The 15,024-nt window shown below is 51.9% G+C and overlaps 2 protein-coding genes across 3 annotated transcripts; one reads left to right on the forward strand and one right to left on the reverse strand.

Annotated features, from left to right (window-relative positions):
• Positions 1–2,585: 2,585 nt before the first annotated feature.
• Positions 2,586–4,267, forward strand: LOC131572757 (retinal homeobox protein Rx2-like). Of its 2 annotated transcripts, none has more exons than XM_058826077.1 (3): positions 2,586–2,853; positions 2,977–3,206; positions 3,815–4,267. In XM_058826077.1, exons 1-3 carry the CDS (start codon positions 2,586–2,588, stop codon positions 4,265–4,267), a joined length of 951 nt encoding a protein of 316 aa, XP_058682060.1. The 2 variants fall into 2 exon arrangements, with proteins under 2 accessions (XP_058682060.1, XP_058682061.1); XM_058826078.1 differs by having other exon boundaries at positions 2,586–2,844.
• Positions 4,268–9,470: 5,203 nt separating this feature from the next.
• LOC131572911 (gastrin-releasing peptide-like) lies at positions 9,471–14,145 on the reverse strand. The gene is made up of 3 exons (XM_058826344.1): positions 13,846–14,145; positions 13,045–13,295; positions 9,471–9,891 (listed from the first exon to the last, which is right to left on the reverse strand). Exons 1-3 carry the CDS (start codon positions 13,982–13,984, stop codon positions 9,838–9,840), a joined length of 444 nt encoding a protein of 147 aa, XP_058682327.1. The 5' UTR covers positions 13,985–14,145; the 3' UTR covers positions 9,471–9,837.
• Between the last annotated feature and the right edge of the window lie 879 nt (positions 14,146–15,024).

Genomic DNA, 15,024 nt, shown 5'->3' on the forward strand with positions numbered 1-15,024 from the left:
AGAGCTGCAAGAGATTCAACTGACAGGATATCAGACCCAAAGGAAAATGTTCAGTTACCATTTTTTGCCTATCTAAACCCTCTGTGTAATCAGAAGAACCATTAGACTTCTTCCCTCCCTGGAGCACTGTAATGCCTCATGTGTGTCACACAGTGACACACATGCCTGAAGCATGGCAAGAAAGAAAACAGAGATCTAGAGGTGGAAGAGTCAGAGCTCTCCTCTGCTACAGGGTTATGGGTTTTCTTCAGATATTTTTTCCAACTGGGATCAAGGGAGTGGTCTCCTCTTTCAGCAATTCCACTCGCCTTCAAGAAGGATGCTACAGTGACAAACGTAGCTATGGAAAACACAAGCAGAGTATTCTACCGCTGAGGAAAGAAGAGCCTTCTCTGTCAGGAAGGAAGGTCTCTTGTGTGGGAGTCAAGCGCCCTGCTGCAGAGCTGGAAGGATTTTTGGCTGCCTTCATATTGTGATTTACAGCAAAAAAAATCGAGTATTTACCCTATAACTGACAACTTTGACAGGTACCCCAAAAGCTGCATCTGTGCAAGGATTGAATGCCCTTTATGGCATTAACTAAAGGGTTTTTGCTCCTTCATCTCACATTCCTGTATTTCTTAGCTACAACAAGTAAAACTGATTCCCATTTTTGCCCAGGACTTCTGGAGGGACAGGTGTGTTTTGTGCTGGTTTTGAGTGCTATAAACCCCCAGCTTCAAATTAGAAGAAATTAGGAACATTGCACAGTTCATTCATCTTCGCTAATAGAGTTCCTGGGAAACACACATGTAGATTAAAGGAACACAATGGCCCCTGGCTGATTGCTTTGAGTAGCCTCCAATGTCCCTACAATGGTATTGACTGGCTTTTTATAGTGTCCACAAAAGCTACACTAACCTTTTCTTGTCTCTTCTGTTGGCCTCTTCCCTCTGTGCAAACGGACATCTGAGTTCTTTTGGCCTCAAACCAACCCCCGCCCCCCCCCCCCCAGCAGTCAGTGAAGGCAAACCTCACCTGGAGCTAGGAGAAGCCATGCACTCCTAAAAGAAATCAGCTTTGGGACATCAGAACATAAACCTGCAAAAGGTGTGGACACTGGAAGCAAGCACTGCTAATCTTTGAAGTGATTTCTCTGGAAAAATCTACATGTTATGGAGCCAGTTGGGGCAGAAGGGGAATTAAAAAACTGCAAATTCATTGAAAGGTCATACTTATTAGACTAGCTAATATATCTGGAAGAACGAGCAGCAGCAGTGGTGTTTTTTCTTCACATACACTCTCCTGAGGCTTCAAATGGAAGTATCTTCGTAGCTAAGTGTAGGCTGAAAACCACTCTAGATGTTAGTGGGTTTGTCATGTAAACAAACTGTGACAAAAGGTAGCTGGTGCCTCAGAGGAACTGGGAAATGCTAGTGTGAAAAGTGATAAAATGACAGAAAGACAGAAGCAGGGAAAAGATCGATGCAGGAGATGTGATGCTGTTACCTCGTCGGTCCTACCCTGGTCGGTCGGGCCACCCCCTATGGTGGGTCCACATCTTCCACCAAGCCAAGTGTAAAGTGATGTGTGGGATTTGGCTCCCCTGCCTCACCTCCAAAAACACTTTGTGCGCTCCCCATGAAGCCATGCCCTGCCTGCTACACTCCAAACCCCACTCGCACCATGGAGTACAGGGTACAGGATCAGCTCTTCTCACAGGCTCTGTCCTACAGCAGCTGGAAAACTTTCTCACAAATATTGCTTAGATCTTCCTCGGGTTTGTGAAGTCTGAAAGGCTGAGTCCGCCTCCTGCGTCCATCCTGCCCACAAGCACCTGGTCTGTGAAATGCCTTTGGAGGCAACCGGGCGCTGGGCGAATGTCCCGCAGAGCACCAACGCAGCGGCGTTTACCCCAGTGCTCCTGAGTCGGGCCGGGGCCGCGGATCGTCCCGCGGGGCAGCTTTCGAGCGGCCGCTGTGAAACCGAAGCACCAACAAACCGTCCGGGAGGAGTCTGGGCTGCAGCCGTCGAGCAAGAGAAACGCGGCGAGGCTCCGAGAGCCACCGAACAGTTCGGGGCAGCGCCGGGGACCCGCTGTCCTCCGGCCCGGCACCCCCGGGCTCCCGCCCCTTTCCGTCCCCTTCGCTGAGCTCCCTTTACCGCGCCCCCGGCAGCGGCTCCCGCCGTCCCGGCTCTGTCCCCCCGTGCCCGGCACGTCTCTCGCCGCCCGTCCCACCGCGGTTCCTGACAGTGCTGCCCCTGCCCCGCAGCTCCAACCGCGGCGCTCGGCCAGGGCTAGCTCTCGCCTGCAGCGGGGGCCGCCCCGCCCCGCCTCGGGGGCCCCGGATGGCATCGCCCGGCGCCGTCTGGGGCTGGGGCCGGGGCCGGGGCCGGCGGGGAGGGGCGGGGCGGCCGGCGGGGACCGAGGGATGCCCTGCCTCCCCCTCCGTGCTGAAGAGACGCGGGGGCCTCGCCTTCCCTCTTGCCTACCGCCCCCCGGCACTCCTCCCCCGCCCCAAGGAGGCCAGCACGCCCGGTGACACCGTGCCAGACTTGCCCGCGCTGCCCGGAAGCCGGGTGAGACCGCAGTGCTGCGGCGGAGTATGCACCCGCCCGGCGCCCCGCTCGCTATGGCCGACGGCGCCTTCTCGCTGGCCGCCCCGGCGGCGCGGAGCCCCGGGGGAAACCCCTCGAGGCTGCACAGCATCGAGGCTATCCTGGGGTTCACCAAGGAAGACGGGCTGCTGGACGCCTTCCCGCCCGACGGCAGCGCCAAGGAGGCGGACCGGCGGGGTCCCCGGCATTGCCTGCCCAAGATGCCCGGAGAGCCGCCGCCAGCCGAACCCCAGGGCCGCGCCGAGCGCTTCCAAGGTGAGCGCTGTAGACGAACGCGGGGTCCCGCGGGGTGGATGGGTGGGCACCACTCCCCACCACGCTCTCGGGCAAGCCCTGCGGGGAGATCCCGCCGGTGACCCTCCTGTCTTCCCCTCGCAGAGCCGTACTGTCCCGGCAGCACCAGCCCCGAGCTGCCCGCTGGCAGCAGCGGGGAGAGGAAGCCGTCGGAAGAGGAACAGCCCAAGAAGAAACACCGGCGAAACCGCACCACCTTCACCACGTACCAGCTTCACGAGTTGGAGCGTGCCTTTGAGAAGTCCCACTACCCCGATGTGTACAGCCGCGAGGAGCTGGCCATGAAGGTCAATCTGCCTGAAGTCCGTGTCCAGGTAACGCCCGATCCGGCCCCCCACGACGGCCCGGCCCCGACGACCCGCGGCGCCGGGAAGCCACACACGGCCCGGCCCGACGTGCTTCGGCGCAGCCCCGTGGTCCGGTGGCCGGAGCAACCCCGATGCGGCGCGCGGGCCCGTGACCGCAGCACTTCTCTGGCCACACTCGGGGCTACGGCTCCGGCCACACTCGGGGCTACGGCTCCGGCCACACTCGGGGCCCCACTGAAGCGCTGGGCACGGCTGCCGCACAGCCGCTGTCCGGCCCGGTCGGCGGGACAGCGCGGGGCTCGGGATCGACCTGCGTCCAGCAGCAGCGTCGTCGCTGCTGCCGCCCTTTGAGTAGTGCGTCCCAGCCCGGGGCCGCTGAACCCGCTCTGTGCCAGGGCAGTGGCGGGTGGATGGGCGAGCCTGCTCCACTGCGGGACTGTTTTTCACCGAATGCAGGGCTGTGGGTCGTGGAGGAACGCCTGAGCCCCCCAGGTTCCCTTCTGCCCCAGCTTGCGAAGGCGTGTTTCCTTTGCTCTGTTTTGTGTGCACTGCTGGAGCCAGGGGTGAGCCTCTGTCCACCACCTGGGTCCTGGCTGATACAGTTCTGCTTGCAGGTTTGGTTTCAGAACAGAAGAGCTAAGTGGAGGCGGCAGGAGAAACTAGAGGTGACCTCCATGAAGCTGCAGGACTCACCCATCCTCTCATTCAACCGCTCGCCTCAGGCAACACCCATGGGTCCTCTGAGCAGCAGCCTGCCCCTGGAGACGTGGCTCAGCCCACCGGTGCCCAGCAGCACAGCCCTGCAGAGCCTGCCTGGCTTCGTGGCCTCGCCGCAGAGCCTGCCTGGCAGCTACACACCACCACCCTTCCTGAACTCTCCAGCAGTGACCCACACGCTGCAGCCCCTGGGGGCCATGGGGCCACCGCCGCCTTATCAGTGTGGGGCCACCTTTGTGGACAAGTTCCCTTTGGATGAGGCAGACCCACGCAACACCAGCATTGCCGCCCTGCGGCTGAAGGCCAAGGAGCACATCCAGTCCATTGGCAAACCCTGGCAGACAATCTGAACTCCTTCTCAGCACCTGGGAGAAAGCCATGGGGAAGGCACATCCCAGAACGCCCAAGGGACATCCTTACCCTGCCTTGGCTGCCGCGGAGGGCCAGGCACAGGAAGGCTGTCCCTTGCACCAGCCTTTCCCCTACGCCTTGACTTGCTTTTGTATTTTGTGGTCCTTTTAATTCCCTTTTCCACATCCCCTGAGGAGTTAGGGGCCTGATCATAGCTTAGGAAAAACAATCTCTTTTGCTCTCCTCCCTTGACTGGATGCTTTAGTTGCAATAAAACTACAGTAGGGCAAAGAGCTGTGTAAGGTGGCTGGGAGCGCAGGACTACTGTACCTGGGGAGGGGGTTCTGCTTTTGCATCATTAAATGACACCATCTGCATGGAGGCTGTGCATCATGTTTCTGAACCCAAATGGGCATCTTGGGCTGGACCCTCCACTCTGTGTGATGCACAGAGGGGTGCATCACAGCCCCCTGGCTGTGGGCTCTTCTCTGTCCTCCTCCATCAGCAGAACCCTGCCCAAGCTGGCTATGGCACTGGGGGCTTCAGCCCCATGATGGACAGAGTGCCCAGATGGGAGTGGGCACAGAGGGGCTGGAGTCCTGGCAGTCCTTGGGCCAGGCACACCACTCCCACAACTGCCATTATGGAGTAGTGCCAGGCTCAGGTGGGCTTTGCAGGCTGGAGTCAGTGACAGTCCTTGCTGCCTCTGCAGAGAGGGGCCTCTGCCCGGCCCCCTACAGCCCAGTTGCCCACAGGGAGGAACAAACGGTCTCTGGCTGAGCACTGACACTCGGCTGGGGCCTGGCAGGCTTATCCTGCCTATTCTGGCTGCCCAGCACAGCCCCTGGAGGCTGGCACAGAGCTGGGCCATGCCTGCTCCCCTGCCCACCCAGTGCCCATCGCCAGGCTGCCCAAACTAAAACTGCGGCATCTTTATTTTTCATTATCTCCGTTACTGCCTGTAATGGGGCTGAGAAGCTGTAATGAAACACCCCTTTTCCTCTGCTGGGCATGGGGTGCTCTACACACTTGGGAGGTTGTGGCAATTAACGTTTCTCATTAGGGACGAGAGAAGGATGCACAAGTGCCCTCATTGTGTCCTGGGGATGATTCAATGCAGACTGGGAGACCTCTCCTTTCACCATTTCCCACTCGTTGTGGCCAGACAAAGGCTGGCGTCTAATTATATTTTCACAATCTGTGCGTATCTTTTAAGAGTCCTGTCAGAAACAAGTATGTCAGCTTTGTTCAGCTTCACTTCAGAGAGCTTTTTAACCTTAGACAGCAGTTTCTAAACATCCCTTCATACCCTTCTCCACAGAAGCTCCCATCTATTGTATGGAGAGCTTCTTTTGCAGATAATAATAGGAATCCCTCTTGTTTTCAAATGCCTTTTCCTCTGTCCCCAGCCTCCCTGCAGATCCAACCTGCCTCTCTGGACCAGAGCACCCACTGTTCAGGATCCCCAGCTTCCCTTCCCTGAGCTGTGCTGGTCCAGGGCATGCAGGGAAGCCAAGTGAGTGGTCTCTCCTGAATTTGGGGTGAATGAAGCCCTGCTGAGTGAGACTCTCTTGCTGGGCTCTGGACTTGACAATTCTATTATGTGTGCATTTGTGGTGGTGGTGCCCACCCTTCAGAGCACACATCTCTTTGCTTCTTTGACAGAGAGAGGAAGTGCTGCCAGGAAAAGAACTGCCATTGCTGTCAGGACCAGGGAGGTATTTTGCCAGCTTCTAGTAAGGACCCCTGAGTAAATGAGAGCAAAAATCGTATTGCTTCAGTTTTTAGGTCTTACTCTATTGGTCCTTTCACACGTGAGCTTTGCTTGCTTCACCAGGGGTGCTGGGGTAGCAAGAAGGCATGGCTTTTCTGGTGGCTGCAAGAGAAGGATTTCTCTTGGTGTGCTTGGGAAGTGCCTGCATAGCCTGGCTTGTGTCAGGAAGAGACACACTATTGAGTGACTGCACAGGCTCTGCACACTCCTCCTTCTCAGGGTAGGAACAATCTCACTCGTCATTATTTGGCTGCACTCCAGCTGTGGCTCTGAAGCTGAAAACCCTCCTGTAGGTGAGGACATTAAATTGCTGCTCTAAAGTTCTCACCTGTGCTTATTGCTCATGGTTAATAAGCAACTCCCCAAAATTTCAATAGTGCTTTCCCACACTTTAGCATTACTACCCTCCCTTTCTCTTACCTACAGTTTTTCTGTATCCTGTAAAGCTGTTGGAAAGAAGCCCTTGACTTCCTGATCAGCTGTCACGAGCTCTGATGCTTGGTTTCTTGAGACAGTCAGACTGGCAGTAGATAAAACCACAATGACAGGGCAGCAGAAGTAGCAGGTGAAGATATCTGCTCACTTTTAATAAGGTCCTGATCCAGCACCTGCTAACAAATAAAGATTATTGCAAGCTATAGTGGTTGTTCTTTTATTGGCATATTAAACAGGTCTTTCATATTTTAATATTTAATATTGGCATATTAAACAACTTGTACATGTAAACTCTGTAAGTGGATCAACTGTGTGCTGTCGTCCTTCAAGGAAAGCTCTGAGTTTTTTACTAAAAAATAATATTTTACCAGCTACATATAAGTAGGCAAATAAAGAGACAGAGGCATATGCAAACACATCTTTCGTCTAGCCTGTCTAGTTTTCCATGTTCCTACACTTTCTTTCAAATTGTCCCATTCCATTTTAAAAGCCCATTTGTTCATTTTGTTGTAAATATCTTCTCTTCCTTAATTGGGTGCTGAGTCTAATAATCCTGCCTCGGCTTGTTAACTGTACAATACCAGTCAGAGTTAATGACCCATTAGCGATTAATTCCTTAAACAGCATCTAATTGCTCACTGTAAAACCTTTTCTTAAAACTGGATTAAATCATCTAGATCCTTAACCACTTCTTTACTCTAACTTTGTTAAGGCTATTAGCATAGCCTTCTGAGTGGTCTGTTTCTTCTTTTGCTTAAACTGTATTAGCAAGATAGTATTTTTAGTGTCCATACTTGACTTCTTTGCAACACCTGAAGTTCTAAGGAAGAATAATACAGATAAAAGACTGCCAGGGAATGAATGATTATGAGGAAAATGCCATGATGGAATTTGTTCTCAGGAGTGTATTATAGTCTCTCTTCCTTCTCCCTATCCCTGCTCAAAATGCTGTCAGTATTCAAGAAGACTAGCAGATACCTGAGCTCTTTAATTTTGACTTGAGGTTCAGCTCATCGTCTTCCCAGTGGAGCAGGACTGTCTCTGCGTGCAGGAGGAACCCTCAGTCCCTGCTCGATGGCTTGGAAGCTGTCATTCCCTCTGGAGCAGCAGGCTGGCTGTTGTGTGTGCTGCTGTCATGGTAGCTCACAGCCCCTGTGACATGAAAACACGCATTGCTCAGCCATAGCTTGAATTTCTGTTAACTAGATTCTGGGGTTGAGGGCAATACTGTTTCCTTCCTCTCTGCAGAAAGTTGAACGATCTTGTTTCTTCTCCCCGGCTACATCTGACAGGCATTTCAATTATGGACATTCCGTTTCTTATTATTGAAATATCTCAAGTAGCTGTTCAAAGTTCCTGGTTACATCTTTCCTTATCTCTAGGGATGTACTATGAAGTCCAACAGGCATTAATTCAAGGGGTTCCCTTCAGCTACAGTGTTTCAATTTCTCTCTTCTGTTCAGTCAGTTATCTTCCTTCGTCACTGTTACGAACCTTGGGACTTCCTTCAATAGTTTGTCAGCCACAGAGTACCCACCCCCAAAATTCAAGCATAGGAGAAGATAGTGGAATAAAACAAAAAACAAACAAACAAAGAAACAAAACAAAACGCAATCCAAACCAACCAAACAACAACAAAAGAGTGAAACAAAAAGCTCCTTAGACCAGGATGCTGACATTACCAGTTTCTCTGGTAGAATTAATACTGTGTCTCCTCTTGAGCATCTCTGTCTTCTGCCAAGGCATTATGTCAAAAATGGATGACATTTGGCAGTCATCCCTGTGTCATATGACACTTGTGCCCCACTAAGATTGGGATTGAAAGGCCGGGCAGAGTGCTGTGACAGAGATACGGCAAACAGCCGCAGCCACGGGGTTCAGCTGGCACCAGAACGCACCGGAGCGCTCCCCTCACGGCCGGGGCTCAGCCGGTGCCGGGCTCACCGGGGCGCTCCCCTCACGGCCTCGGCTCAGTCGGTGCCGGGCTCGCCCGGGCGCTCCCCTCACAGCCGGGGCTCAGCCGGTGCCGGGCTCACCGGGGCGCTCCCCTCACGGCCTCGGCTCAGTCGGTGCCGGGCTCGCCCGGGCGCTCCCCTCACAGCCGGGGCTCAGCCGGTGCCGGGCTCACCGGGGCGCTCCCCTCACGGCCTCGGCTCAGCCGGTGCCGGGCTCACCGGGGCGCTCCCCTCACGGCCTCGGCTCAGCCGGTGCCGGGCTCACCGGGGCGCTCCCCTCACGGCCTCGGCTCAGTCTGTGCCGGGCTCGCCCGGGCGCTCTCCTCACGGCCCGGGCTCAGCCGGTGCCGGGCTCACCGGGGCGCTCCCCTCACGGCCGGGGCTCAGCCGGTGCCGGGCTCACCGGGGCGCTCCCCTCACGGCCTCGGCTCAGTCTGTGCCGGGCTCGCCCGGGCGCTCCCCTCACGGCCGGGGCTCAGCCGGTGCCGGGCTCACCGGGGCGCTCCCCTCACGGCCGGGGCTCAGTCTGTGCCGGGCTCGCCCGGGCGCTCCCCTCACGGCCGGGGCTCAGCCGGTGCCGGGCTCACCGGGGTGCTCCCCTCACGGCCCGGGCTCAGCCGGTGCCGGGCTCACCGGGGCGCTCCCCTCACGGCCGGGGCTCAGCCGGTGCCGGGCTCACCGGGGCGCTCCCCTCACGGCCGGGGCTCAGTCTGTGCCGGGCTCACCGGGGCGCTCCCCTCACGGCCGGGGCGAGGGCGCCGCCTGCCGGAGGCGCTGGGAGAGGGCGTTCAGGGCTCGAGTTCCGCCTCCGGGAACAGCGGAGCTGTCGCCGGCGGGCCGGGGGCTGCGGGGACAGCGTTGAGCGGCAGCGTCACCTCCCGGGCACACTCGGGACACGAAGGCTCCCAACAGAGCGGCTGAAAGTGCAACACACGCCCTGTCCTGGGGAAGGCAGCCGCCCTTGCTACTGGCTTTCACACAGCGAATTTCACTGCTTAACTGAAGTAAAAGCATAAACTCCGCCTTTTTCTTGGTACTATTTATTGCGAATGTTGCAATGTCATGTAGTTTCGAACGAAGAAATGAAATTACTTGATAGGTACATCATATAATTATTTGGAAGACCCTTCCATGACAATTCTAGAGATATATCTATATATATAGATACATATAGATATATAGATATATATCAAAGCCATTCAAATGAGAAAATGCAACCTTGAAAATGAAGTAGAGGATTTAGTCCTTGCTGAACCATACAAGAGTATGTGTATTTAAGTACTTTACACAAAAGAATTCTTGTGTACAGAAAAGTGACCTTGTTGATTATCTGATACAATCAAGTGTGTGAAATATAGTCTCTTACAGAAAGTATTCAATTTCTTCATGATTTAGTGATCTTCTTTCAGCTTGGAGTGTTCTCTTTCATAGTCACAACTTGAAGCAGATAGTCCATCATCTAATAAAAGGAGAAATATATTATTTATAGATCAGTCCTGAAAAAAGTAATTCACTAAGTTAATAAACCTACTATAAGTTAATAAGCCTAATAGATAACTGCTCTTTGCATTCACACAACAAATGTATTCCTAATAATCTTTCTCAAACAGACTCCATTTGTCTTGGTTAGCGTAATAACCAACTGCCAAAGTAGGAGGAAAGTCATTCTCCCAAATAATTCTGTGTGCCACCTCATTTATATCCTGTCTCATTAGCGTGAAAAAGCCAAGTAATAGAAACAATTTAAAGTTTATTTTCCAACTTACTTTTGCACTTAGTCCAATTTGCAGGAGGGATTTCCATCCCCTTTAACTACATGAACTGTAATTTATTCACAGAATAAAGAGAAGGCAAGGTATTAACTGAAAACAAAAAAAAAAACACAGATGCACCATCCTAAGCCAAACTCCATGAAGTATTTGGCTCACCTCTTCCATTTTTTGACTATCTGTGTGTTACAGCCATTGCCCTCCTCTAGGTGAGTCCTCTAGAAAGAATAATTTTCTTCTTAAAAAATGTACAGCTCAGTGTGAGCATCAGTAGTGATACACTGGATGATTTGGGCTAATAAGACCCTGAATTGAGCTACTTGAGGTACTTATCTGTATTTACTTCTAGCTTTGGGGCTTCCTAATCTTACATTTAAAATTCAGGCTTTGAATTAAATCAACTACATTTGAAAGCACCCATGAAACAAAGTTCTTGGAGTCTGCTTGTTCCCAACACAGCCAGTCTTTGCTGTGTGCAGCAGGTGGAGCACAGGGCTGCAGACACGAAACTCCTCGTGGCTGGCATCTCTGTCAGAGAGGGAATTGCAACCCTCAGTGGGCATGTGCCAGCCATTCCACAAGCTGGCAGCAAGGTTCATTATTTATCTTCTTTTGGTCACATTTAGTATCTCAGTCCAACAGGTCACTGCACAGGGAACAGTAACCTACTGCAAATCTGCTGTCCTCTGGTGGCTCCTTCTAGAACAAGTTTCTGTTCAAAACTCACACAAAATATGGCCGGAAAAGTATATCATGCCAAGGACAAATTTTTTGGATGCTCTGTGCCATCATCCTCAGCTTCCTGTACCTGATAATCCTCTCCTGTGCACAGACACTTTCCACAGCTGTGGTACAGCAGCATCTTACCCCAAGGTGTTGTCTAACCAAAGTCTGTGCACCTGAAACCCTTCACATCCTGACAAATCTACACAATCAACCCCCAAAGGCCATTTATACATTTGTACCACTATGCACATGAATGTCACATGCTTGTATATCAGAGCTCTACCTTTATAAATGAAGCCTCTTTTATTCAAAATAACTTTTAAATGAAAAATAATTATCATTATTTAAATGTTTAGGAAATTATCAGCCCTCAAAAGCGTGTTCCTTTTGATCTTCATGTTTTCTTCATCTAGAAGGAAGACCTCAGAAACACCTTAAATTTCATATGCTTTCTTGAAGCCAAGGGGAAAAGAGGACATCATATCCTATCTAGGCTGTGTATCATCAGGTATTTGCATCCAACAGCATGAAAGTATAGCTACAGCTACTTTCATTAGATTTTACTTCAGGGTGAAGACAAAGAAACGGTTGATGATGGAAATCAAAGGTTCTACGGCCGAATGAGGTTCTGTAAATTGTCCTCTTAGTCACAGGTAAAACATGAGCTTTTTTACTAATCCTTGCAGAAATCTGGATGCTTAAGGCAACAACCTCATTATTCCATAAGGATATTCGATGCCTGACCACAGAAACATTAACAGGATGTTAATTTACGGTGAAAGTATACACATATGGACATGATTCAACTTACTAGAGGCAACTTCCAGCCTTTCTAAGTAGTATTTATTGACAGATACTTTTAGAAGTCAGAACATTTCCCTCTTTACATTAAATAAAGGAATTTGTTCATTTCATTCGATTACAAAGCTGAATACTGCAGAATTGAAGATGGACCAAATAGTTTCTTTTTTAGATAGTATTAATAATTAGTTACTATGATGCATCACTGTCATAAAGCCACAGCCAAAAAGAAACCTGTGGGCAGCATTCGTATCACTGGTGTGAGAGACTTAAATCACAGCTTAATTTAAAGGGCAAATTTTTACCCACATTCAAATAAAAGCCTAAGTATTCACTGATTTGATTGCACCAAGATTTCAATAGGGAAACCAGGCTGAAGTTGGCCCAGGAATATTAATGACATCATATTGCAGAAGAATACGGGAAGGAAAAAATCTTCCAATTGATGTCTTAAAGAGGGCATACTAATCTTTTTATTCTATTTCATTGTTACCCAAAAGAATTCTGCAGCTTTATCACCACGATTGTGTCTGAGGCATTATAAGGAAAGCAGTTTTCTTGTGGGCCCTATGATTTACATTAGACCCCAATTACTTTCTGTAAAACCTCACTGTTTTCCTTCCCAGTGTATTTTATAGGATTTCCAAAAAGGCTAGGAATTAATCTGTTCCAAAACCTTGTTGTCTCATGCAACAGCACTACGAAGAACATTAATTTGAGGGATGAGGAGGGGCAGCTTATCAGTAGCCCCAGACTCTTTTAGCAAACCCAGGAATTACCATAGCAGTAGCCAGCACCATAGGCTGGAGAAAAGGCAAAGGAGTCAGGGACAAAGCTGTGACCAGAGAAAATTCTGTAGCCCTGGGGCTTTACTCAGCCCAAGGCAGAATATCCTGAATGCTGATGGAAGGGGACAGTCAGTGTGATGTGGTTCCTCCTGCCTTCACACTCGTTTTTCACACTAGCTTGGCTTTGCTGGGCAATATGTGCTGCTGATGTGATCACCTAAGCATGAGGGAAACAAAAGAATAGCCCAACCAACCAGTTTGAAGGGACTAAAGATCTAAGATCCAGGCACTAAAATCTGCTGAAGGCATGCCATGTTTATGCCTAGTAGAAAATGAAGTCATCACAAATACAACCGGTGAGTGACAATCTGTAATCAAGAGCAGAATCTTACTGTACCAAATGTCTAATACATGAGATGCGTTTCTGCTGCTTTTCTGGACAACCCACCAGTTAGGGGAAGCTGATATGTTACTGTAAACCAAAAATTGAACACATGGAGTATCTTTGCAGGTTTTTATCTTACTTACATGTTTCCAACTGCTATTGTCATCTGTCTCCCAGGTGTTCCTGGTGTACCAGGGAAGACCTCCTTTTAAAAAATGACCACTTTTATTTTCATTCCTTTCCAGCAGCCTTAACAAATATTTTGAGATTTCTTCCCACTGCAGATACTCTTCCAGCTGCTTGATATTATTAGGTAATGCTGAAAATGGTGTCTTGTTTTCTTCTTCAAAGCCATAAGGAAAATCTCCAGTGCTTTTTTTCCCCATTAAATGTCCTGCAACGACAATTAAAGTAGCACAAAATTAACCAAAACCGGCAAAGACTTGCTTGCTCAAACTTCAGTGGGACGGGAAGGGAAGGGAAGGGAAGGGAAGGGAAGGGAAGGGAAGGGAAGGGAAGGGAAGGGAAGGGAAGGGAAGGGAAGGGAAGGGAAGGGAAGGGAAGGGAAGGGAAGGGAAGGGAAGGGAAGGGAAGGGAAGGGAAGGGAAGGGAAGGGAAGGGAAGGGAAGGGAAGGGAAGGGAAGGGAAGGGAAGGGAAGGGGCTAGATAACGTTGAATTGTAGCACTACTGGGACAGAAGATTTTGTCAGTGTCACACACAATTAATTTCTTCTGTCTCTTGTGTTACATTGTCAGAGAAAACGTGGCTGAGAAAGGGGCAGTGATAACCAAGCACTTTGCCTAGAGATAGAGAGAGGCACCTGCTAAGATTTGCTGGACTAAAAGTGGATGGAGAAGCTGTAGGTTTTAGACTTACCCTGTCTCGACACAGGACGCAGGAACCGCGTGTTCCAGTGCCTTTGTAGGAGTTAAACTACACTTACCCACAGCCCAGTGGCTGCCGCGGGGGTAGATCTTGGTGAGCGCGGGGGTCCCGCCAGGCTGCAGGGGCGCCGCTCCGCCCTGAGCCGCCAGCAGCGCCAGCGCCAGCAGCGCCAGCGCCGCGGGCCGCCCGCCCCGCATCCTGCCCTGCTGCGGGTGCTGCCGGTGCTGCCCCGAGCCGCGCTGCGCTCCGACTCCGCCAAGGCTCCGAAGCCGCTGCCGCCGCCGCCCCCCATTTATCCGGAGCCGGGCCCGACGCGAGCGGAGCCCCCGCGCCTGCCGCCTCCTCACGGGCCCGCGCCCCGCCCGCGCCCGCGGGGGGAGCTGAGGCGGTGCCACCCCGGCGCTGCCCTGGGCGGGAGGGGCCGTTCTCTCTCTCGGTTACCTTCGCAACACGGGCGCGTCCCACAAGTTCGCGTTCCCCCGCTCCGTTCGCCGGGAGTCGGTGCTGAGGCCGGCCCGGGGCACCTCGGGGCGGTGCTGCCGACAGCGCCCGGGCACCGGGAGCTCCTCAGGGCGGCAGCAGCCGCCGAGGGGACCCGGCAGCCGCGGGGGGCGAGGTTACCCCGCCCTGCGGGACCGCACCGTGCCGGCTTCGGTTCGGCTGCACTCGTTGTCCCTCACTGGAACAGAAAATCTCGTGTCAAGAGCTTATTTTAATTTCCAGTATCACCTGAATTTCCCGTCGCAAGTGACAGTGACAGGGACTTTCTGCTTTCCTTACACAGGAACCCTGTAAACTTTGCAGCACCTTGCGGCACCTGGAACTGGCCAACTTTGTGGTAAATGGATGAAAAGAATTCCCGCCTGAAGAGGCACTGCAGGGACACGATGGAGACAGTATATCCCCGGAAAGGCCCTGAAGTGGAACGCTTAAAAGTGGTTTCACTAGAGTAAAGGTGGGTGAGCAGTGATGGGATCTGAAGTCCTGATGTGCCGTCTGTCACCCAGGAGAACAGCAGGGACGGGACGAAGCCACGTGTAATGGGTGCAGTTTATGTGATGATTTTGCTGTCTAGAGAACTATGGTAGGAGGTGGGATATACAGGGAGCAGAGCTGACTGTAAGCTAGCTTCACATGACTGGAACTGAACTATCCCAACTGGAAGCACCCACGGACATGAATTCACATAATTTCCAGGCAAACTCTTGTACAATTCCTTTTGAAGTCAATTGTGTAC

The sequence above is a fragment of the Poecile atricapillus genome, chromosome Z, assembly GCF_030490865.1.
Source record: "Poecile atricapillus isolate bPoeAtr1 chromosome Z, bPoeAtr1.hap1, whole genome shotgun sequence".
NCBI classification, from domain to species: Eukaryota; Metazoa; Chordata; class Aves; order Passeriformes; family Paridae; genus Poecile; species Poecile atricapillus.